The following is a 23702-nucleotide window of genomic DNA, read 5'->3' on the forward strand; positions in this document are numbered from 1 at the left end:
CACCGCTGCAACCAAATTCGTTCAAAAGTCTTGCGTAATTGCTAGGTTACCGTACGTACTCACAGAAGTAACGTAAGTCAAAACACAACTGGATGTAACATCGTTTCACTGGGCTGTGCTATTTTTCGTAATGCTATTTTTCTAAACCACTGTGATTGCAAATGTATAGTCTATACAACTAGACATTGTGTTATGTATATTCATTTGTTATTTTTAATTTCCCCTGAATAAACAATGCTTGACTAATAAAATGTTATGAAAGTAATGAAAGGACAATGCTTTTTATATTCTGCTTTCACAATATTTGCACAAAACATACTGACTGGGGAGGGAAAAAAAACATTCTCCATAAATGCTAGCACACACATCATTTATTGTTAATAAGCACATGCATAGCATGAATATTGGTTCTCCACTGAGGGATTTCCCACACATCCTACGTGAAACCATCTGTCACAGGAATCACAGGATATCTGAAACAAAAACAAAAATACACATCATTTTAAAGAAATAGCAGTCCTGGGGCCTATTGCACAAAAGCAGAATTAAGGCATCCGGGATAAGTTACTGAGCTGCGCTCAATGAATCCAAAACAAGAGCGTAGAGCAGGGGTGGGCAAACTTTTTGGCTCAAGGGCCACATTGGGTTTTGAAAATTGGCCGGCGGGCCGCACAACAACCCCCCCACGCATAAAAAAATACATTTTTTATAGCCTATAATTTAGTATGAAAAGTATTTGTTTTAAAATATTTTAAAATACAAAAATTGCTTAAAAATACTGCTAATTTTATGCTGTTTAACAAATGTATAAATTGTGCACTGTCGCTTTAAGACAGTCGCTTTAATTCACGTTTATTTCTCAATGATCTTCTGCCTGCTCCATTATGGCTAGTGCTGTACCTATATGGCTGGGCCTTCTCACAGTTTTTAAATGGTCAGTAGTGGGAACTACTGTTGCCTTCATGATTTCCTTTTAAAACTTTCTTATAAGAAGGAGATATCAATTATCAACAATCACAACCCAGGTAGCATTCTGACGTTGGCCCAACGTTAAATTTGGTTGGCTAGGTTGGGCTGACCTATGCAACGTATGCCCAACGTTGGTGGAGTTGGCTGTGTTTGGCTGACCTATGCAACGTATGCCCAACGTTGGGCCAACGTTGGTGGAGTTGGCTGTGTTTGGCTGACCTATGCAACGTATGCCCAACGTTACGTTGGTGGAGTTGGCTGTGTTTGGCTGACCTATACAACGTGTGCCCAACGTTGGGCCAATGTTGATACAGTTGGCTATTTTTGGCTGACCCATACAACGTATGCCCAACGTACAATAACATATAATAATAATAATGATTAGTTTTATTTGTATAGCACCTTCCATACACAGAATGCAGCTCAAAGTGCTTTACATTTGGAACATTTAACACAATTATATAAATAATTAAATAAGAATAATAATAAAAATACAATTTCCTTCGTCCTTCAGCCATTCCTCTTCATTGCTGTGGCTGTTTATAATCCAATCAGCAACATATCAGAAACATGTATGACTTGTGATAGAGTAGCAACGGCTTTGCTAACAAATGCTTAGGCCTTGATGTGGACTCTAAGCATCAGCCTTAGTATGTTCTTAGTATTTGTTGTGATTACATGAATTTATATACAGACGTTTAAGGAACACAACGACCGGAAGATTCAGTTTGTCTGTTGTGTTGTATCTAAATGCAATTTAACAATAGACCATATCAAAATCTTAAAATTTGGGGTAAGGTTGGTAAAGCCTATTCAAGTTTAAGTTTGCATATGTAATGTTGGTCTATGGTCATGCTTAATGAACAACGTCAACACAAATACAATTGTTATACTATGTAAAGCAGGGGTCTCAAATGAGCTGGGGGGCCACTTCTGCCATCGTCATCTGATTGGAGGGCCATGTCAGTGTTAAAGAATAATACAAAAAAAGAATGGCTATTTCTACTAGTACACAAAACTTTTTTTTTTAAATCTTTTTAGACACCTGTGCTAGCAACCTTAGCTTATAGATAAAATAATGATAAAATAAATATTCATACAAATGATAAAAACAAACAAAAAGCATAAAAACAGGTATGTGTGTGTTTCACACCAGATAAAAATATTTCCCTCTCATAACTTATTTAAACAAACTTTAGGTGGCAGGGTTAAGAAAACAACACCATTGGATTTTGACATCAAAATTTCAAAAGGCTTGAAAGTGGTCAGAGATAAAGTCCTACTGTAAATGTAAAAATCTTTGAGTATAAACAAAAGTTTATGAAGGAGGAAAATTTACCCATCTAATTTGCCACTGGATGGCAAGCACCTCAAATTATACACCTTTCAGTATACTGGATGTTGCACATATTTGAGCAGGTTTACTTTCTTGTTTGTCATATTAGGAAACAGTAGGCCTAAGATGTAAACCAACAAACCACAAACCGCTATTATAGGCCTACAATAAAGTAGCCTGGTCAAATCAGTTCCTATCATGGGTGACTTTGTAGTTCTTCAGAGCCTATTTTTACTACCCCTGCTGTCTGTATCACGTCCATTACGGACACTATCATCATGATTACCACTGCCAACTCCAGGTATATTGGGCAGAGGGTCGAAATAAGCATGGTAGCCTATGCCTGGACACCGTCGTATACACGCAAAGACGCACCTCCATCACTTACGCACCGTGACTACCACTGTCAATAGACGATCGATCATAAATCTCCAAAATGCAGATATTCTCCTTCAGAATCAGAATGAATAGGTGAATAACATAGCCTACCCAAGACTTTATCAAACGTGAACGTTTTTTCAACATTTGGTGTAGGCCTATTTCTGCTTCAATTTATGCAAAACTATGACCTGCATCGCTTCGGCGTCATTACAAACAAATGCATGTCTTGTCTTTCTCGCGTGTAATAAGTATTTCCTGAAAACTTTGTACAGCGAATTTGGGCTGGAATCGGAGCTCTGGATGTCTAGCAGTGGATGAGAATGGGATTTGTCACTGTACTTGGATCTATCGTCTATTTTAATCAATGTTGTTGTTTGTCGCAATTAAAAAAAATACCCTCAAGGGCCGAATTACATTATTATTTTGACATTAAGTCGCGGGCCGGTAGTTTGAGACCCCTGATGTATATAGCTATGCAGCAGATAGCAAGTAGGTCCTCTCAAATGCAAGAGCAGGCTAAGTTGAAATGAGAACCGAGATTTAGCCCATGGCTAAATGTTTTCAACTGCTAGCAACTACTGCATATAAGTCTTTTTGTTGAACTTTGTTCATGTGTGTCTGTGGTCTGTTTTAGCTTACTTCGTGTTTCATACAACTAATACATTCCAGAAACATTTAATTGATAATCATTGTAATAAGTCATCTAAACAAACCTCTCCCAGCAGCAGGTCCGTTTAACTTGCTATAGTAAACACACCTTATTGTATGGGTATCATACTCTGTCCTCGCTACATTACAACATGAAGACCACCTGAACATATGGATGCATTGGAGCATGGACCTAAAGAAGAGCGAGCTCTTCTAAGAGAACGGTGAGTGCGTGATATAGAATTGTATAGAATCTACCGTTATCTTCAACCGTTAGCCTTCTAGCGGTTACGTTACCCCGGCCAGCCAGTCCAAGGTAATCTGCTCAATTATTTTTTTTTTTTACACATATACATATATATATACATAAAACCAATTTACTATCTTCACACTAGCAATCTGATGTAAATGTAATCTTATCATTAGAAGCTATAGGCAAGCCAGCAATTAAATGTAGATGAGCTAGCACCTACCTTTAGCCTGCTATCAGCTTTCTCTCTCATACACTCACACACATACACACGGATCAACATCAATTCAACATTCATTCTTCAGTCGGGACTCGTAACGGGCAGATATGATGTGGCACCGCTCACACACAAACTCCTCATCATCGTCGTCATCCCAGTTGTCCCACTGCTCACATGTGCAGTGGAACCACTCCATGCACAATGGGCAGAACACCCATGGCACAATATCTTCCTCCCCTGGCGGAAAAATCTTTTTGCACCTGCCACAGACATCTAACAGAAAAGTAGGCAAAAGAAAGGTGAAGTTAATATATATATATATATATATATATATATATATATATATATATATATAGTGTGTGTGTGTGCGCGTGTAATTTCTTATACTTTTAATTGTAACATTTTACCTTTGTCTTCTTCCTTTGGTATTTTTTTTGCCCCTCCTGATTTCTTTTTTCTCTTCTGACCTGCAAGGTAACTATATTTATTTATTTTTTTTTTTTAGTCAATTAAACTCTATTTACCTTCTACCGGTGCTGGGGCCTTCCTGCAGCTGGGGTTTTCCCTGGAGGCCGTGGCAGGGTTGGTGGTGGTCCCTAGGCCGATGGTACTGGCTCGCTCCCTCCTCTGACGGGCCCTCTGCTCCTTTGCCTCTCTGGTCGCTGCTAACTGCTGTTCTTTTTCCTGTATGAGTCTCTCATACTCCTCCCCAGTGATGACCCGGGCATCAGCAGTAACTTTCCTCCTAGTGGTTCTCTGAAAGGTGATCTGGGTCAGGACCTCCACCAGGTCACGGGGGATCAACCCTGCTTCCACCAATGGGTGGTTCACCAGAGGGTTCTGAGAAGGGGTCAGGGAAAGTGGGGAGTCTGGTGGTTGGGAGGAGCCTATGGGTGGAGGGGGTGCAGAGGTCGAGGGTATGGGTGGAGGGGGTGCAGAGGTCCCCACTGGGGAGGAGGAGGATGGTCCGGCGGTGGTGGTGATGGCATTGGTCGGGCTTCTGCTTCTACGACCAGAGGGCATGAGGTGGCAGGTTTTGATGGCCGTCCTATCAAGAGGGAAGATGCCACACTCCTTAAACCCTCCCACCGCAACCCCTTTAGCCTTAGCCCGCTGGTATGGATAGCGGAAAACTTTAGCAAATTCTGTCCGATTTACTAAGTATGAATTTTTGAAATGGCAGAGATTGCCAGCCATCTTAGCAAAATCTGCCTTTAAAGGGCCAAAGAAACCCACGTCCAGGGGCTGAAGGACATGTGAGGTGTGTGGCGGGAGATGTAGCAATATGATACCCTCACTCTTAGCTGCCTGGACTATTGGTGGTGAGAGGTGGGACTTGTGTCCATCAAATATAAGGAGCAGAGGGCGCTCCTCCCTTGCGTGAAAGAACCAACCATTCGTCATTGCATTATATCTTGGGTCTAAAAAACCAGCGAATGTCAATCTGTTCCTGGAAACATTTGTGAATGAATATGGAAAGCTTAAATTAGAGGGTGTGGATGTTATTGGCAAATGTGTAGATATTCAAATTTCTAATTTTGTTTGTGATGCAAGTGCACGGGCTTTCGTGAAAAACATTAAAGCCCACAATGCATACCATGGCTGTGAAAAATGCACACAGGAGGGAACGTGGGCCGAAAATCGCATGACTTTTCCTGAAGTCGATTCACCTTTACGGACAGATGCGTCTTTTATTAATAAAGACGATGGTTTCACCATAAAGGGACCAGTGTGTTGACAGAGGTTGGAATTGGTATGGTCTCCCAATTTCCATTAGATTTTATGCACCTTGTTTGTCTTGGGGTTATGAGAAAGTTGATTGGGTTTTGGATGAGGGGACCGCTTCCTACTCGTTTAGGTGATCATCAGATAGGCCTAATTTCTGCAGCTCTTGTGTCCTTTGCAATGACACTCCCCAGAGAGTTTGCACGGAAAGGGCGATCACTTGTTGAGGTAGATAGGTGGAAAGTGACAGAGTTCAGAACTTTTCTCCTGTACACTGGTCCAGTGGCACTGAAAGACCATCTGCCGAATGTTCTATACCACAATTTTATGCTTCTGCATGTAGCCATTAGAATTTTATGCTGCCCCTCACTGTGCCTCCAGTACTGTGATTTTGCTGAAAAGTTGCTGATCACATTTGTTGAGCATTTTCAATCTGTTTATGGTAATTACGTTGTGTATAACATACACGGGCTGACACATCTTGCCAATGATGCAAGGCAGTTTGGTGCTCTGCATAATTTCTCAGCTTTCCCATTTGAGAACTTCCTCTACACAATTAAAAAAATGATTAGGACCCCTACCCAGCCCCTTCAACAGATCATCAGGAGATTGTCAGAAAAAGCAAGTGTCAGAGCGAAAAAAAGGGTTTTCAAGGATGGTTTTTACCAGGAACATAAGAATGGGCCTCTTCCATACAATGTGACGCAATTTACACAATATAAGCAATATATTAATGGTGGAACTTTGATTAATTTATCAGAGGGAGACAACTACATTCTGTTCAATGGAGACATTCATATAGTTAAAAATATTTTAAAAGACAAGGAAGCATCACATTTAGTCTGTCTTAAATTCCAAAACAAATCATCTTTTTTTACCTACCCCATTGATTCATCAAGTCTTAATATATCCTTTGTGAAACAACCCGGGCAGTCATTGACTATTGTCCCTCTTCAGACTGTTACAAAAGTCATTCTTTTACAATATAAGGATGGGTTTGTGGCATATCCTTTACTGCATACTGCTTAATTGAGCTTCAATTAGTGTATATAGTTTGTAACACTAGCTATGTTTGTTTGTTTGTTTGTTTGTTTTATACTGTAGATGTATTCAATTGTTGTTTTCACGGAAAAAAATGAGACAGAGGTTATACCAAGTGACTGGCTGAGCATCGATAAAAAAAATCCTTTTGGCCCCCATATAATACTACTAAATGTAGAAAAGCGGTTGAAAAAAATGAAACCCCTGATGAAGAATGGGAAGAATATATAACTGAATGGGTGGCTGAGTATGGTAAGTTATTGAGGAAGTTCCACAATGTTAAGAAATATAGAGAAATAACTATTCAAATCTATTGCTCAAAATTAAACATGTTCCTTGTGAGTTATGCCTATAAGCAGTTATTTTCAAATGTTCAGATAATAGGGTTAACAATGTTGTTTGTTTCTATATTTAGATTCCTGTGAAAAAGCCCGAAGGAAGCTCATGAAGTTCTGCAAAGGCAATGGTTTGGAGTCGACAGACGAGGACAGTGTGCGGAAAAGATTGTATGTTTCCTCTGTTCTCTGTTCTTCTTTTATAGCCTGACTGTGCTTATTTGCTACTCACTGCACCTTTAAAAATTTGATTACACTTAATGTGTCCAACAGACCATCATCGAAATATGTTGGATTTAAGTCTACATCAGCCCCTCCATCTGCAGCCTCAGGAAGACCTCCAGTTCAGGCCTCAACAAGTAGGCTCCACACAGGTAAACAGCACAGATGAAAACATGACATGTAAAGAAAACATACAGTGGTCAAGACTTTGGAATATCATGTATTGATTCTGTTTCTCACTGTTCTTCTCACTGTTTCTCATATGCAGAGACAATGGAAAGACCAAAAAAGAAATTGTGCAATAATGGAGCCAAAAGCCAGACCTTGCCAGCCATACCACCATTTCCATTTCCACCATCAACACCAGAGACAGTCCCAGATCTAAGACAAGATGGTACATAGAACTATTCCAAATATTTTATAATAGTTTACTTGGAGCTTTTATTAATTACCTTTTTAGTCTATAAAAGGGATTAGAAACTCTTCAACAACTTCTTAACAATTAGCCTTAATATCCAATGTGCTTTGATTTACAACCACAATTTAGATAATAAAAAAAAAGAACTTGGGACATCATGTAAAATGCTAAATAAAAACAGAATGTAATAATTTTCAAATTGAGTATGCAAAACAGTAGACACATGTTATATAAAGTTATATACTTTGTCTGTTTCAGAAAGAGAACTCCGACTCTTTCAGATGCTAGAGGAGATAAAAGGCCAAGTCAGACAAAATTCTCTTCTGCTTCAGGCAATTTTGAGAAGAGAGAGTGTCACTGAAGTCAGCAGTTTTCCAGATTTTGAGTTTCCGCTACAAAAAATTAATGACATAAAAAAAATGGAGGACCGGCTTTCTGACAAGGAAACACGGCGCTCTCTGGTAAGTTCTGTTTATGTTGTGTATGTAAACCTATGTAAACTCTAGTTATTAGTAGTTCTCATAATCAATAAATACCATAAATAAGCCATTGAATAAATACATGAATAAATAGGAATACATACATAAATACAATCAATAGTTTTAAATAGTGTTGTTAAAAGGATTGTACGTGAGTGGTTCATCCGTTTATTGGATACCGATAGTTTGATCTTCCTCCTTCGCTCTCATTTCAATTCTTTCAGTAAACTCAACTGTCTGAGTTATCCTAAATACTTCTTGAAATCACCTCTTGAACTCAACTCTACTACAGAATCACTAATGCCTTGTCCTAGTAGTGAAGCTTTGGAGGCACCAATTGTGAGCTTTCTTGCTATGCCACTTTTCTTCTGTTATGGGACTGTATGGTAGCCCATAGCACTGTGTAGTGCTTGTAGTTATGTTCCACCTTTTGACAAGCTTAATCATGTATGCACAACCATTTCATTTTATAGGTAAAACAGCTCATGAGTTTGGGTGGGACAACAACAAAAGATATAATCTACAGGATCATGCGTGAAACAATCAGCAATGATTTAGCGAAAAAGTTTAACTGGATGGGCAGGGGGCAGAAAAGTCCTTTTTCTGTGTTGCACCTGGCAAAAGTCATCATAGGTAGGCCTACAGCTCTTTTACAATTTCATTCAATGTTTATTCTACACACATTCTGATTGGTAGCCTGCTGTACACATCCAGTATATTATCTACCCTACACAACAAAACTTCACGTCATGTTCTAAATCAGTGGTTTTTAAACTGATTTTAAGAGTAAAATATTATCCTTCACTCTCCATTCAATTCCCCCAAATTCCCCACGCAGATGCTGCCAAAAAACAAGGGGCCACCTTAATGGAGGCAGAAGAAAAGATAAAAACATGGCTGAAATACAGCGGTGACCGAAATGGAGGAAGAAAAAGGAGATCAGAAAAGGGTACAGATTTCAACAACCAATCAAAAAATATTTGTAATTGCTTGTATGTCTGTATTGCTGACTTTTATTTATCATCACAGTTGTGAAATAGTAAGTAGTTAACTTGAATTTCTTTCCTCAATTTAGAGAGGCAGACACATTCCCCATCACATCCTCCATCTGACATCAGCAGTGAATCCGAGGAAGTGTCTGAAATAACTGACATTGTAAGTTTTTTAGTCATTAGTGCATAGTCCTAAATTGTTTTACCTTTTTGTCTCATCTTTTTATCTAATGCTCGAAATGAATAACTATTCGACAAGTGTGGAAATAAGTGACCTGAAGGCATTAACATCATTTGTACATAATTAAGAGAATGTTATGAAATAGGCCTCCATAGATTGTACATTGGCACCAGTTAATAAAATGATTGCTTGATTACACTTGGAAGACAACATTATTAATATTACACATTTCGTAATCTCTTGTTAGACAAATTATCTGTATAATCTTCCTAATGCAGTGAAGTCTTATTTGAGCAAGCAAAACAAAATAATTTCTAAAAGTAACTAAAAGTAATTTCTGTTATTTTATAGGAGCAGAACTGACTGATGACCCATCAACCCTTGAGGATCTCATCACATAAATGTTTATTATTAAATCAATATGTATTATTAAATGTATTTATTTTAACCCTTAATCTCGTGTTGGTATTATATCACTATTAAGATTACAAGTTCAGGGCAGATTGGTAAAATCATTGTGATCAAGTAAGTAATTTCTAAATTACTGTAATAACCATAAAGGTGGCCAAAATATCAAGATGAGTGTTCTGCTGAAATAAGCAGTCATCTTAAGGTTAGAACGTTGACATAGTGTTGTTAAGGTGTAATTTTTGGGGTAGGTATGCTATTTAAGTTGGCATATGGTTGAGCTGGGGTTGGCAAAAGGTCGGCAGTCGGTCTATGAAATGGTTGGCCCAACGTTAGAAAGGTAGGTTTCGGGTTGGCATAGCGTTGGTAAGGTGTATTTTGGGTTGGCTGGGTAGGCTTTTTAAGTTGGCATATGGTTGGGTTAGGGTTGGCCAAAGGTCTGCTGATGGTCTAATTAAATGGTTGGGCCACCGGACAAAATGACGTTGGGCCACCGTCAGCAGCCAACGTTGGGCCAACACAACCACTGACCTTGGGCCAACGTTGGCCCAACGTCAGAATGCTACCTGGGAAGCCAGCTGGAACCTGCGGCTCTCTCTCCCTCTCGTGAGTGCAGACGCGTTCCCAATTAAATGGATTGCATAATGTTCACGTTAGATCTGCTGCAAAGGAGATAACTAAGAGTTAACTTAGTTTAACATGATGTTATCTCTATTTAACATGATGTTTTGACATTGACATTGTAAACGTTATCCAAGGAGAGTGAAAAGCAGTTTGCAGTAGAGCTAACCAACGTCGTCTCTATCGCAGGAAAAAAATAGCGAGCAGCCTGATAACTAAATGAAATGCTCGGCGGGCCGGATGAAAGTGCTTGGCGGGCCGGATCCGTCCCGCGGGCCGCAGTTTGCCCACCCCTGGCGTAGAGGCTTAATTGGTTGCAAAACGAGCAAGCCAGGATGAGCAGACACAGATTCATCAAGCCAGGTGAAATGGTTAGGCACTCCCGTGACGTCACATTGTTGCATGACAGGTCGGGAATGGCGAGTATGTAAGAGTTAATTAATGATCACAAACGTTTAAATAATGACAGTGGGTGTAGGTACAGTATATGTGATAACAATGTGTAGTGGGCAGTGGAATAACTATTGGTTTCCATTTGTGGTGACTGCTGACTGAGATAAGGGATGAGATTAAATAGATCCTGGAACTTAGCCTGGTCTGGAGCAGGCTAGCTCCACAGAATAAATCGCCATGGTAACTTATACCATAACATATCCTGCTGCCCCCTATCCTGCTTTTGTGCAACTGGATCACGGATAAATTGAGCCAGGATAACCAAGATATCCCAGCTTAATCCCTTATCCTAGTTTTGTGCAATAGGTCCCTGGTTACTAATCCATGTAAACACCAACCCAACAATATCCAGTAATAGGCCTAGGCTACAATACTTACCCAGACAACTTCTTCAGAATCATCAAAGGTGTCTGCCTCCCCACAGTAGTGACACAGGTTGCTTAGGTCATCTATGAATTTAAAAAAGAAAGTTATTGTGTGCACATCCCACCTTCTGGCAGGTGCAGGACAAAAAACGTACTCCAGTGAAAAAAAAAAATATAATGTCTGCAACACTGCTTTAGACTCCCATATTTAATGTACAAAGGCAATGTTTCGACCCTGCTGGGTCTTCTTATATATTTTTTGTCATCAATGAATTTGCCATGCAATGGACATTTGAGATGCACATAAGAAGCACACATCAACACACACCTCAAGTTATAAAAAGTGATAGGCCTACCGGAATGACAGAGTATGTATTCAGCCACTTCCTTTCTTATTTCGTCAATTTTATGTTTGTTGGCAGAAAACAACATTGGGGTGTCATTCAGGATGTGTTCTGCAAACTAAAAAAATTTAACAAAATAAACCCAAATGCACACATCACCCACTTTATGATATCGAAATATGTGATATGTATTTGCTGTCACACACTTTTAAAGCGAACACTCCACAGGATGCGGTGTAACGCTGCAGTGGGTGAGGCATTGTGCCACATGTCCAGCGTGACACAGCCACACCCATTTTTCTTATCAGGGCTCTGAAAAGAAGTCAGTGCAGTTCTTTAAAAAGAAGTAGATAATACTATTCAACGAACAATACATTATGTGACTGTGGTGCTGCTAAATACCTTGTTGTCTCCAAACAACTTTTTATTTTGAAGCAGGGACGGATCACTGCACGGGCCTACCGGGCCCAGGGGCCCAAGGGGTCAGGGGGCCCTGAAGCCCAAGCCTTTGCATGGAATCATTGCCTCAATATCAACAAATCAGGATGTAGGCTATGAATCTGATTGAATTTAGTATTGGCCATCCCCAAAATGCACCAGAATACAGGAAATCACATGAAAGGTCCACTGGTGACAGGGGAGTGAATGGAACAGGTTGTGGTTGTGGTTTGGGTGTGAGGTCTATTGGTGAATCACAGTGGTGTGGTGGTGCAGCTGAAAGGTCAAGAGGAGTCGTTGGAGAGGATGGTGATTGTGAATCTTCTGGTGAAATGATTTGGGTGTGTGGAGGGGATTGCTCTGAGCTGCTGAGATGTATTTTCTTGTTTGGTGGTGCATCTGTAGGTTGTGTACGAATTCTGTGAGGAATGCGGTGTTGTGGTTCGATGAATGGTTTTAGATGGTCGGTGTTGATTTTTGGAAATACTTTCCCCACCTCATCAACCAGGTCTGCACTTTTATTGACAATGCTGGTAATTGTATAAGGTCCAAGCCAGGTGCGCTCCAGCTTCCCCCCTTTCCTCTGCTGTGTCCTGATATTTTTTCTCAGGACCTTTTGCCCCACCAACAGAATGGATGGATTCAGGACCTTGTGCCTCTTGTCCTGTTTTTTTTTTACATTGGCTTTGACAATGTTGTCCATCTTTTCTTTTAGAGCAATAGCGCTGGACACAGTTTGTTCTGTTATGATGTCCTCCACTGAGCTGTCAACCTTTGAAAGAAAAACAGATATAGGATGAGTTTGTAATGTTTACATTAATTTCAATTTTCTGTCAAATACACATTATGGCATACCTCATAATTTTCACTTAATTCACATGGGTAGCGTGCCTCCATAACCAAACATTAAAAAAACTGAATCTAGTGGTGAGGTGTATCTTGGTCCTCAAGCCAAACATTACAGCATCCAGATACTCGTCCCACTCTTGAGGCTTGTCTTCAACAAGTTTACACAGTGCTCTGGAGGCACAGCATACCATTATTAATTGTCATCAGTAATTCATTCAAAACACACAAATATTTATAGCCCAGTGTTTCCCCTAGAATTTTTTCCAGCAGCGGTGCTATTACTTGGGGGGGGGGGGGGGGGGGGGGGGGTTGTTGCGCATTTTTTTTAAATTTTTTTTTTTTATATCATACCTTCGTGTTTCTTTTGTGGACATTTTCAGCTTTCTTTTACATTATTGGTTAAAAATGATAGAAGAAAAATGAAATGGCACAACCCAGAAAAAGATTATTTACAATTTATTTAAATTTGTCTTAATGGCAAAGGCCACACCCAATCTGCGAGCACTTAATTTTTCTGGGCTTTTCAAAGAACATCTCTAAGGCTCTTTGGTAATTGAATTGAATTGTTGGGGGGCCATTAATGCTGACACGCATGCACGTAGCCAGATGCTCTCCTTGTAGTCTATTTCTCAGTCCCAAAACAACAAACCCACGTATAAAAAAGTAAATACTCACTTTTCTTCTACATCACTCCCACAGTTACCATACAACTCACTCACAATTAACTCGAAAAGGACCTAGGCTACTTGATTGAAGTGCGACCGTTCGTCTCACCGTCAAGAGAACGCTGAAGTTATGAGAACACGTCTTTCTGATAAGAGAATGTAGGCTCCTATGTCTAATGCCGCAAACGTAGAAAAGGTCTGTTTGTGATAGCCTATTATAGCTAAGTGGACAGAATTTAGGCTATACGTATATGCCAACATATGCTCATATTTCCTTTAACTATCAGAAAGTTTAAACAGGCCTAGACTGTGTTCGCCTAGCTTTCCCATGCAAACATTACATGTAGCCCTACGCTAACGTTACAAGTCTAGGCTACAATTAACGTTAAGACCATACACCTTGTAGCACATTGGTTTACTCTATTGCATTACTTACGTTTTAATAATTTGTCGTTGAATGTTGATGGAGGCTCATCTTTGGGAAATCAGCTCTCTGGATAAAATTGTCAGCCGGAGCAAGAGTTCTCAGAGTTGACGACACCGGACGTAAATCCAATCAGCAGAAAGAACCGCATCACAACAGTAGGCTAAATCGCAACAAACTTTTTTCCCCCCATTTTAAATTCATTTCGGTAATCATGAATTGGTTTCTTTTATTTGATGTAGGCTAGGAGAGGAGGATGCATGTTTCACATTAGTGTCAATGTGTCAAAGCAGGCTTTGGATCAGAGGAATTGCTCAAGCTTAACATATGGCATAGGCTACAAGCGAATTCACGGCATACAAACAGCTTCGTGATGAAATATAACTAATATCATTTTTTATTGTCACCAGGCCTATAAGTAGGCTATTTATTGTGTAACCTACAAGTGAACGATGACACCATAGGCTACACTGTGGCGGAGCAAGACCCCATCAGTCGGATAGCTAAACAATGTAACCGTGTTCAGAACGTAGGCTAGCCATATGGGCTGCAGACTTGTCTTTGGGCTTGTAATCACCTGACACATCATGCCGCATATATGTCCTGAATAATGAGAGGCTAAGTGCGGATTTGATGCACTTAACTTACTCAAGACTTTCAGAAAACAATTTCGAGATGACGTTGGCCGTTGTGCTTTTACAGTGTGTTAAGTGAATCTCGTGATATTATGTTGCAGCGGCGCTGAAAATCCAGCGGCGGCGCTGCGCCGCTGTTAAATACACTGTAGGGGAAACACTGTATAGCCTATTCATTTTCTAAATGTAGCTTCACCTTTGAATTGTCCCATTTAATCTTTCCACTAGACCATTGATCTGTGGGTGATACGGAGCACAGAGACTCTCTACATTGAGGAACTTGCATAGATTTTTGTTGATCTGTTTTGAAAACATTGTCACACCTCAGTCTGCCAGGAGATGCCGCCAGAAGGCTCAAGCCCCGGGAAATCACCCTGGGAGACCCTGTGACTGATGATCATGGGGCTCACCTGTGAATGGTATAAAATTCTCGCCAAAAGTTTTCTGTACCTGTACCAAAGTTTTGTGCTTGTAAGAATATTTTGTGCTCGTAAAAATTATTTGTGTACATGTAAAAATAATTTGTATCTGTAAAAATATTTTGTGCATGTAAAAATGGTTTGTACATCTTCAAATCCGTTTTGTCGCTGTGTAGAAAAAAGTTTTGTGAATTTGCGAACGATTTTTGCACGCACGGATTTTCCATTTGCAAGTGCGCATCTGTTTTCTACAGACATGAAACAGATCTACGGGTAGTGTAACCTGTCTTTAACTGATAACTAGTTCAATGCATTTAACATTTCAGAGACTCTTGTTCGGTATGAACAATTGAGCACAATAAGTGCAGCTTTGTTCTGAACAACCTGTAACTTGTTGAAATTATTTTCTGATGTATTAGACCATACCACAGTACAGTAGTCCATCTGGGACAGAACTACAGCCTGCATTAATTGCTTAACTAAGCAGCCTGGCAAGTATTTTCGGCAGTATTTAATTGCAGCCATTCCTCTACCCATTTTCTTTACCATTTCATTAACATGGCTCGTCCAGGACATCCTACTATCAATCAAAACACCCAGTAGTTTCACTTCTGTGACCTGTTCTATTTCTTTATCATCTATTTTTACATTCAATTTTGGTTCTAATCTACCTCCCCATTTAGAACATAATACTATACATTTTGTTTTTTCAATATTAAGAACTAATTTATTTGAGTCAACCCATTTCTTTACCCTTATAAGGTCTTCATTTAAGATATTTTCTAATTCCTTTGATGTTGAGGCTGCTACATAAATAGTAGAGTCATCTGCATACATACCAATGGATGTCTGCTTTAAAATTAAATTGTTACAAAGTTTCTAAGTTTATGATATTTGTTCCATTCTTGTTCACCACCAGATTTTACTGCTTCTGCTTTGGCTCTGTCCCTCTCTTTCATGTGTACTTTCAGTTCTTGATCTAACCAAGGTGATCTCACATTTCGTACTGTTAATTTCTTGACAGGGGCATAATTATTAACTATCGGGAGTAGTAGACGGTCAAACACTCCCAAAGCAAGATTTGGATCATCCTCCTGTAGAACTTGTGACCAATAAACTTGTCTTACTTCGTCACAATAGTTATTTTCATTAAAATGTTTAAAGCTTCGTTTAAGAATAATTTTCTGACCCCTCTTGGGTATTTTTGTCTTTCTTCCAACTGCTATTAAGTTGTGATCACTACAGCCCATTGGAACGGAAATTGCTTTTGAGCACAACTCTGCTACATTTGTAAATATTAAATCAATGCATGTTGAAGACTTGATTCCATCTGCTCTTCTGAATGTCCTTGTAGGCTTCTTAACGACCTGTGATAGATTACATGTATCTGCTAGAGTAAGAAGTCTAGCTTTCATTGGACAATCATTCATATTCCAGTCTATATTGAAATCACCCAGGACAAACACTTCAGAATTGGAGTCACACACTTTATCTAATACTTTATATATATTATCTAAGTACACTGTAGTTGCATTTGGAGGCCTATAGCAGCAGCCTATTAACATTGGTCTTAAATATGGTAGTTGAACCTGCAGCCACAAAGTTTCCACCCCTTCATAACCTAAATCAGTCCTGATTTTAACAGGAATATGATCTTGACAATAGACAGCTACACCACCTCCCCTTGTTCCTCTGTCAAGTCTAAACATATTATATCCCTCTATTTTTAATACATCACTGTTTATATCTGGATTCAGGTGTGTCTCTGTTAATGCAAGTAAGTGTAAATTATATTCACTAAGTATATCAAAGACATCATCGACCTTGTTGCGTAAACTACAAATATTCAAGTGACTCATTCTGAATCCTTTTTGTGGTAAAACAGAACTAGTCATTCTTATTCACCAGAAATGTTTTTGTAACCAACATTACCATTCTTAAACCTACAACAAAAAAGCCACTACCTGTTCTAAAATTACATAATCAACTGGTGTCATATTACAATAAACAATTATGTTGTGAAACCTTAGCTTCAGCTAATTTAAAGATATTTAGAAAGAAATGCATTGAGCATAACCCCAGGACATCCTCTCATCAGGATAAATTAAGTGGTGCTGTGAGAATCATTTTATTTCTCCTGTTCTTTTTATCAAACCCCTCCTACTGAGACAAGAGTCCTGGAAAACAGACTCTCTCAGAGACCTCAGTTTTGCAACCTTTTTATTCAGAATAAAAAAAAATAGTTTTAGAATGTGTACCTTTTGTATTTTATATCACACAGTAATTCTAGTCTTTCCCTGGTAATAATTCACTTTCTGCAAATTGGTGGCGCCATCTAGAGGCCATGCTAGAGTGAGAGTAAAAGTAATCCAGCGCATCAAATGTCAATTGGCCTGAAAAAAACCCTGTTGCAGCAACTGGTCAAAGGATGTATTCATGGGTCTATCTATGGATGTACTGTACCCCATCATGTAGTCTTTGTTGTGAGTTGCTAGCAGACATATCTTAAATGTCTAATGAGTTATACTTTTTCCTGGTGACAGAGGGCAGAGTGCATAGGAATTCAAATAAAAACTAACCTTAGAAAGTTCACCTAATGAACCACCTGCCCAGCCGGATTATTAAGCATAACAAATATACAAAGCAATGAAAGATGAAACAATGCCAGAGGGATTTAAAATGACAACGAAGCGCTACAAGATGAAATAATTCAATTCAATAACTTTGTTTTTCATTATTAGGACATTCATGTGTGAAAAGCGTCAGTGCATGCATATAAAATATAAAAAAATGTTCAAACAGTCATAGGTCTGATGAATGCAGGCAAAGCTTGACATGGCTCCCTTAGTCCTGAAGGTAAGTGTTCTATGGCCTGAGGAGACAGTAAACACCTATAAAGCTGTCAATGCTGATTGATGAACCTGGAGTTGGAGCATTTTCCTCATGAAGAAAACAAGCTGCAAGGCCTACCTTAGTTGTTGGCATCCCCATCCAATGTGCAATGCAAGTCATCAAATTCCTCCATATGTCTGATAGCATGTTGCATAATGTCAGATAGTTTTGCGTTTGCCTGAAGTGATATATGTTTTAACCGCTTCGTCCACAATATTTTCAATTTTTTTGCGCCTGCTATAGACTGCAAGCCCTATTCTGAAGGTGCGCAGAAATTGTGCATTTACATAACAATATTTAATACATTTTCCTGGTGGTGATACACACGAACCCTCTCTAACTTTTGGGGTTAAGTAGCCTTGGCCTTGGCCTACGAAAAATATCTGACCGGTCGCAAGTTCATCAAGCTCCCGATCTCATTCCACAAGCCTAGAGCGCCCTCTCGCGGTTGTAGGCGGTAATGTTTTATGTAGGTTTCATGTAGATAGATAGATAGATACCTTATTGATCCCCAGGGGAAATTCAAGGAATGTCAATTCATACTAACATTTAAAAACATAAATTAGTCTATATTGTTAAATTCTATATTATATATATATATATATATATATATATAGGGTTTAAGTACCCGACAGTAAAGAATAGATAATCATACAGTGACTGTGGCAAAGCCAGGAGACATTCAGTCTTCCTTAATCAATGACGAAAATGACTGTTGACGCAGAATAGACAACAACAAGTGATATCCACTCTGGCGCCTTACATTATCATGTTTAAAAGAACAGTACAGAAATCACACAGGGTCATGATGCAGACGTAGAATCATACTTTTAGTGTCAAAGTGAGCCACTAGTGAGAAATGCAGAACATTAAAACACATACTGAATATAGGGCCCAATGCTACACATTAAACCAACATATTAAAGTATTGGACATAATGTTCAATTCCATTTTCTCTCAGCCTGCAGTTAAAAGTTGTTAAAGTTTCCCCTGTTAAAGTCACATTACTCTTGATATGCTTTGCAAGTTGCTAAAATTATCACTAATTCCAGTTACTGCATAGTGTATTGGCAATTACTTTTAATAAAAAATATCAATACTAATAATACAAAGATTCCAATTGGGAATATTGTGAAATTACTAATCTGTCTGTTAAAAACCTGGTATTTTTGTAATCCACATGGTGATTATACAGTGTAATAAAATACATAAAACACTACGATATGAAAACATTCAATTAGAGAGTGAATTATACAAATACAAACACTACTTCACCCAAGCGCTCATAAGAAGGTAACCACTCCACCCTTGTGGTCATACCGCGGTACTGCATTTACGATGTGAGAAATAATGTGATAAACTACATAACTAGCGTAGCCTTAGTTAGCCTAATCACACTTTTGCAGCAACTGTGCTGGAGGCTATAGGCGAATACACATGAACAAATTAAGCGGGGTGCGAACTGTCCACTCAAAAACCTTTTGGCTCCGTATGATAGCACATTATCCTCGGTGCTTTTTGGTTACAGGAATCATTGATTTAATCAACCACCTATACGGTGTGGTTCAGTGAAACGAACGATAAAATAAATAGGCTAGACGAAACGATGCATGGGAGACACATTTAGAATGACAACAAAGTGCCTACACAGGATAGTTTTAGGCTACTCAAACCAAAATGTATGGCAAACTACACAAATAGGCTTGCAACATGAAGATCTGTGCTGAATTAGTATGGTCTGTTTTGGCGAAAGCAGTTCAGATTTACTGTCCATGGAGTGGTCGAGGGGGGAGAAATTATCATATGAGAAAAAAAACGCAGTTTTTTACGCCGCTTTGTGCACACAAATACGGCGTAAAAGACGGCGTAATGAATGCATATAACAGCGTTTTATACGGCACTCTTGATTAGTTTCTGAACGCCGTCTTTGACGCCGCTTTGTGCACACAAATACGGCGTAAAAGACGGCGTAAAGAGTGCATACAATGGCGTATTATACGCCGCTCTTGAATAGCTTCAGAGTGGCGTAAAAAGCGGCGCGATTTCACGCATTTTACGGCGCATTTCATGGCGCATTTCATGGCGTCACCTCTAATTGCGCCGCAAAAAGCGGCGTAGAAACTGTAAAAACGCCGCTATTGACGCCGTTGTGTCTTAAAACGTGCAAGAACCAGGCGTAATTCTGGCACATTTGGCTTGCCATAGCCAGTAGGTGGCGAGAACGCATTATCATCTGTGCGTGATTTAATATGAGAAGAACACATGGTGAATGAATGACACGTTACTGTTGTACTGCGTCTACTTATTACTTAGTTACTTTGCATGCATACTATCGTACACTTATTACTACTACATTACAACCTAACAGATTGCTAACAGGATTATACGCATTTCGCTGCCCCAACTGCTCTTGTCTGTTGTCTGATGCTATGTGGAGTGGATAAGCACTAAGCAGGTAGGCTACAATGTTGACATCCTGCTATTCACCCCTTGCAGACACGTGACTTAAGTCACGTGACGGCTCCATGCTGGACGGCAAAAAGATGGGAGACGGACGGCAAATTACATTATGTCATAAAGATTATGATGAACTGAACACCATTACTATAACATCTTTGTAGTTCAATGTATTGCTGTTTGGGGTCTGATAGTCAAAGAAGATGCCAGTGGTGTTGTTAGATGAAATGGGTCATGATCGCAAATGTAAAGTTATTAAAACTGGTGGTAACAGCAAGGGGAGATAACGTTACGTTAGGCTACTGTAATTAACATTATGGTAAATGAACACCCATAAGTATTTCTGGACTAAAATATTGCAAAGCGATTTGGTTACTTTATTTGTCTTGCTTTTATCAGTTGTAACATAGTCAAAACGTTAAGAATGTCATATCAGAACATGAAATAATAACTAGCTGCCACACTTAGAAGCTAGCTATTCTAGCTAACGTTTATCGTAGCTCATAGTGCTAGGGCTAATGTAACTCGTCAGTTTGTACGTTGCCCAGCGAATAAACTTACTTCTTACATGTCTTAAGTTAAAGAATTGAAAGAAATAGGAAATTAAAAAAAACTTGAACGGTATTATCTGTTTACATTCAGATCTTGCCAAAGACTTTGCCTAAGTGCTATCTGCCGTCCTGTTCAGAGTCTATGGTTGCTATAGCAACCGCTGCTGTGCTTCATACACTGAGGAGATAAGCATGCAATTGTGGTTGAAATACTCCCGAAACACAAAGAAAACAAACCAAAATATATCTATGCAAGAACATGGGATGTTGTTGTATTCCAAACAATAAGCCAACAGTCGTGGAAGGGCATTACTACAGTTAAATCTCACTATAATCTCCTAGCTGTGCGATATGTCCCATTACAACCCATTGATTTGATTCGTGTTCTTGCCGTCCACTAGGCTATTTTGCTGTGGCGCGAACAAAACGTGACGTCACTTGCAAGGGGTAAATATATGATACAGTTGGCATAGGTTTTTTTAACTACTTATCAAGCTGTCATTCGCCGGCAGACAGGGTGTACATATTCAGATGAAGACTTCATCACACGATGGAACAGATGTCACTTTGTGTAACTTATAGCTTCTAGCTACAAACATGCAAACATTAGCAAACGGGTAACGTTAGCTAGCTAACTAGTAACACTCACCTTTTATGAAGATATTCCTGTTTTTCACCTCCCATACGACAGCGTTATTAACCCATCCACTCTTGAAAAAAGATAGCTATCTGTACTTTCATTTTTTGTGCGGTGTAAGGTGACTGATTCTCTCTGGTATGAGACTTTGCCAGCTTCAAAGCAATGAAAACATCAGCGGGTGCTGTGTAATGTTATGGATCACACGTTCCGATTAACGCTATGTTAATCTTTTCTTGTAGTATTGGAAATCTGCAAGGCTGCAATTAAATTCCCCTGGCTGGCCACTGTTCGTCACCATTTTGTTAGTGTTTCTTGCCCACCAGGTATCCATGGTAATCACGTGACTGCAAAGTATGAATAGCCTATGGCCTTGTCCCCGATTGACGTTCGAAGCTGCGTGCCCCTGTAGCAAGATGGCGGCTATGTTGACGCATTCGTTCCAATAGACCATGGTAGTCAACGCGACTTCTAGTGTTTATTTCTATGATAACTTAGCACATAACCTCCTCCCGACCAGGTTTGGTTGACAGCATAAGATACCATGGTGATATAGCGACACTAAAGCAGATCCACTTTCGTGTCACAGCATAGCCTGGCTTTGAGCGCAACATACCTCGCTAACCCACTAATCGAGATTCGTAGTACACCCCATAGGATAAATCCCAGCTTAATACCTTATCTAGGTTTTGTGAAATACCCCTCTGGTCGGGAGGAGGTTATATGCTAAGTTATAGCTCAAATTGTGTAATCTACCTTCCACTGACCAATCAGTTGTCTTAAAAACAAAGTTATCTCACGTGTAGGATTCTGTCATATATCTTACAGGTGGAACTCCGCCTCTACTAACATTTTGGATCTCGAATGCGCTTTAATAGTGCTGTGCGTGCAAATATCCCACTATGGACGTGCATACCATACAACAACTGATGACAATTGATTTATTTGATGTTATAGGTTAGACACAAAAAATGACCGCAGTGTAGACTACACTATCGCTCATAAATGCGGAAGTAATTGTTTTTTAATAGAGGCGGTCTTGTGCGTCTCCACATTTCACGATTGGCCAACGTCATCCCAACACTGAGAACGCGCACAGATCTTAGCTGAAAGCCTAGTTTGACAAATATATCACATAACTGCTATCGTAGTATCACTTAACGTATACCCCTAAGTCAAGGCTTTGTCAAGCCTTGATACGTCTACATAGCCTAGATATGTCTAACGTGCTTCGTAGTTTACCCCACAGGGGGGTATTCCTAGCCTAAAAATCTAGACGATTTTACAAATTACATTTGCTGCCAGGGCTAATCTAGCAACTCTCCGTTGGCTTGTGAGCTCCAGAAATCGAAACTTAATCAGCCCAATTAAATTGTGTATAGAGTCGTTAGGTGGGCTTAACATAATGATTAATGGCAGAGTTGCAACAGTTTGGCTTGAATTCCCTGCTACTTGAAAACAAATAAGATGGATGTTGCTGCTGGCGAACAGTGTGACACGAGTTAAGCTTTTATTAAGTTGGCAAACGTTTGAACTAGCCAACTTGCTCCGCCGGTGGGAAACACATGGGACTCATAGCACTGCCGCTGTCCTATTGCGTGCAGAGGGAATTTGAAAGACAACTGATTGTCCCGCCCCTCGGACTGAGCACTGTGAACCGTGAGTGCCCAGACCCTACATTTTAATGTGGGTCTGGCTCGTCAGGCTAGGGTATTCCATCAACCTCGCTAATAAAGGCAGCGCTTAACAGAAATAGCCTGGCTTGAACTAGCGTAGACTTTCACTTGGGGCTGAAGCCGTTCCATTAACTCAAGTTAGCGGCATCTTGGTCTGGTTTATTCAAGCGAGGTTTAGTTCAGCTTCATCTCTGCTCGTGCACGAGGTAGAAAAGTAGACCAAAACAGATTGACGAAAAGACGATATATGTTGTAAAATTTAGACAATACTAGACGATTCCTGTTTGTTAGGCAAGCGCCATCTACTTGCCATCTACAATGCTAATGGTTTGAAATCAATTGCGAGCTTGATTGGCTGTAAAAAGATTGGTAAAGTAAACATAAACCATGAACATACTCGTGCGTGCTGGCTTGAAGGGGACCATGATCTTGCCTGAAGTGTGAGTATGCTATGTGTAGCACAAACGGATTCAGGCAGTATGCCTCAAATCCAGGACGCTATGTTAGGCACGTTATTTGCTGGCCGCGGGGTGAGCTCCTCGACCAGCGACCAAAACGCGCCCTCCCTACAACACAAGCTCTCCACCACAGTTTCCATGGGACGACACCGCCCACACAGACACCAATTTGCTAAACACAGCGACACAGACACGCTTATTACTCTCTCCCGG

The 23702-nt window shown here is 39.8% G+C and overlaps 1 protein-coding gene across 1 annotated transcript; it reads left to right on the top strand.

Annotated features, from left to right (window-relative positions):
• The first annotated feature begins 7007 nt into the window (after positions 1-7007).
• Positions 7008-9652, top strand: LOC121715575. The gene is made up of 8 exons (XM_042101439.1): positions 7008-7076; positions 7179-7279; positions 7396-7521; positions 7804-8006; positions 8498-8657; positions 8863-8973; positions 9100-9179; positions 9549-9652. The coding sequence occupies exons 1-8, from the start codon at positions 7015-7017 to the stop codon at positions 9558-9560; spliced, it is 855 nt and encodes a 284-aa protein (XP_041957373.1). The 5' UTR covers positions 7008-7014; the 3' UTR covers positions 9561-9652.
• Positions 9653-23702: the final 14050 nt, after the last annotated feature.

Source organism: Alosa sapidissima, chromosome 8 (assembly GCF_018492685.1).
Source record: "Alosa sapidissima isolate fAloSap1 chromosome 8, fAloSap1.pri, whole genome shotgun sequence".
Classification (NCBI taxonomy): Eukaryota; Metazoa; Chordata; class Actinopteri; order Clupeiformes; family Clupeidae; genus Alosa; species Alosa sapidissima.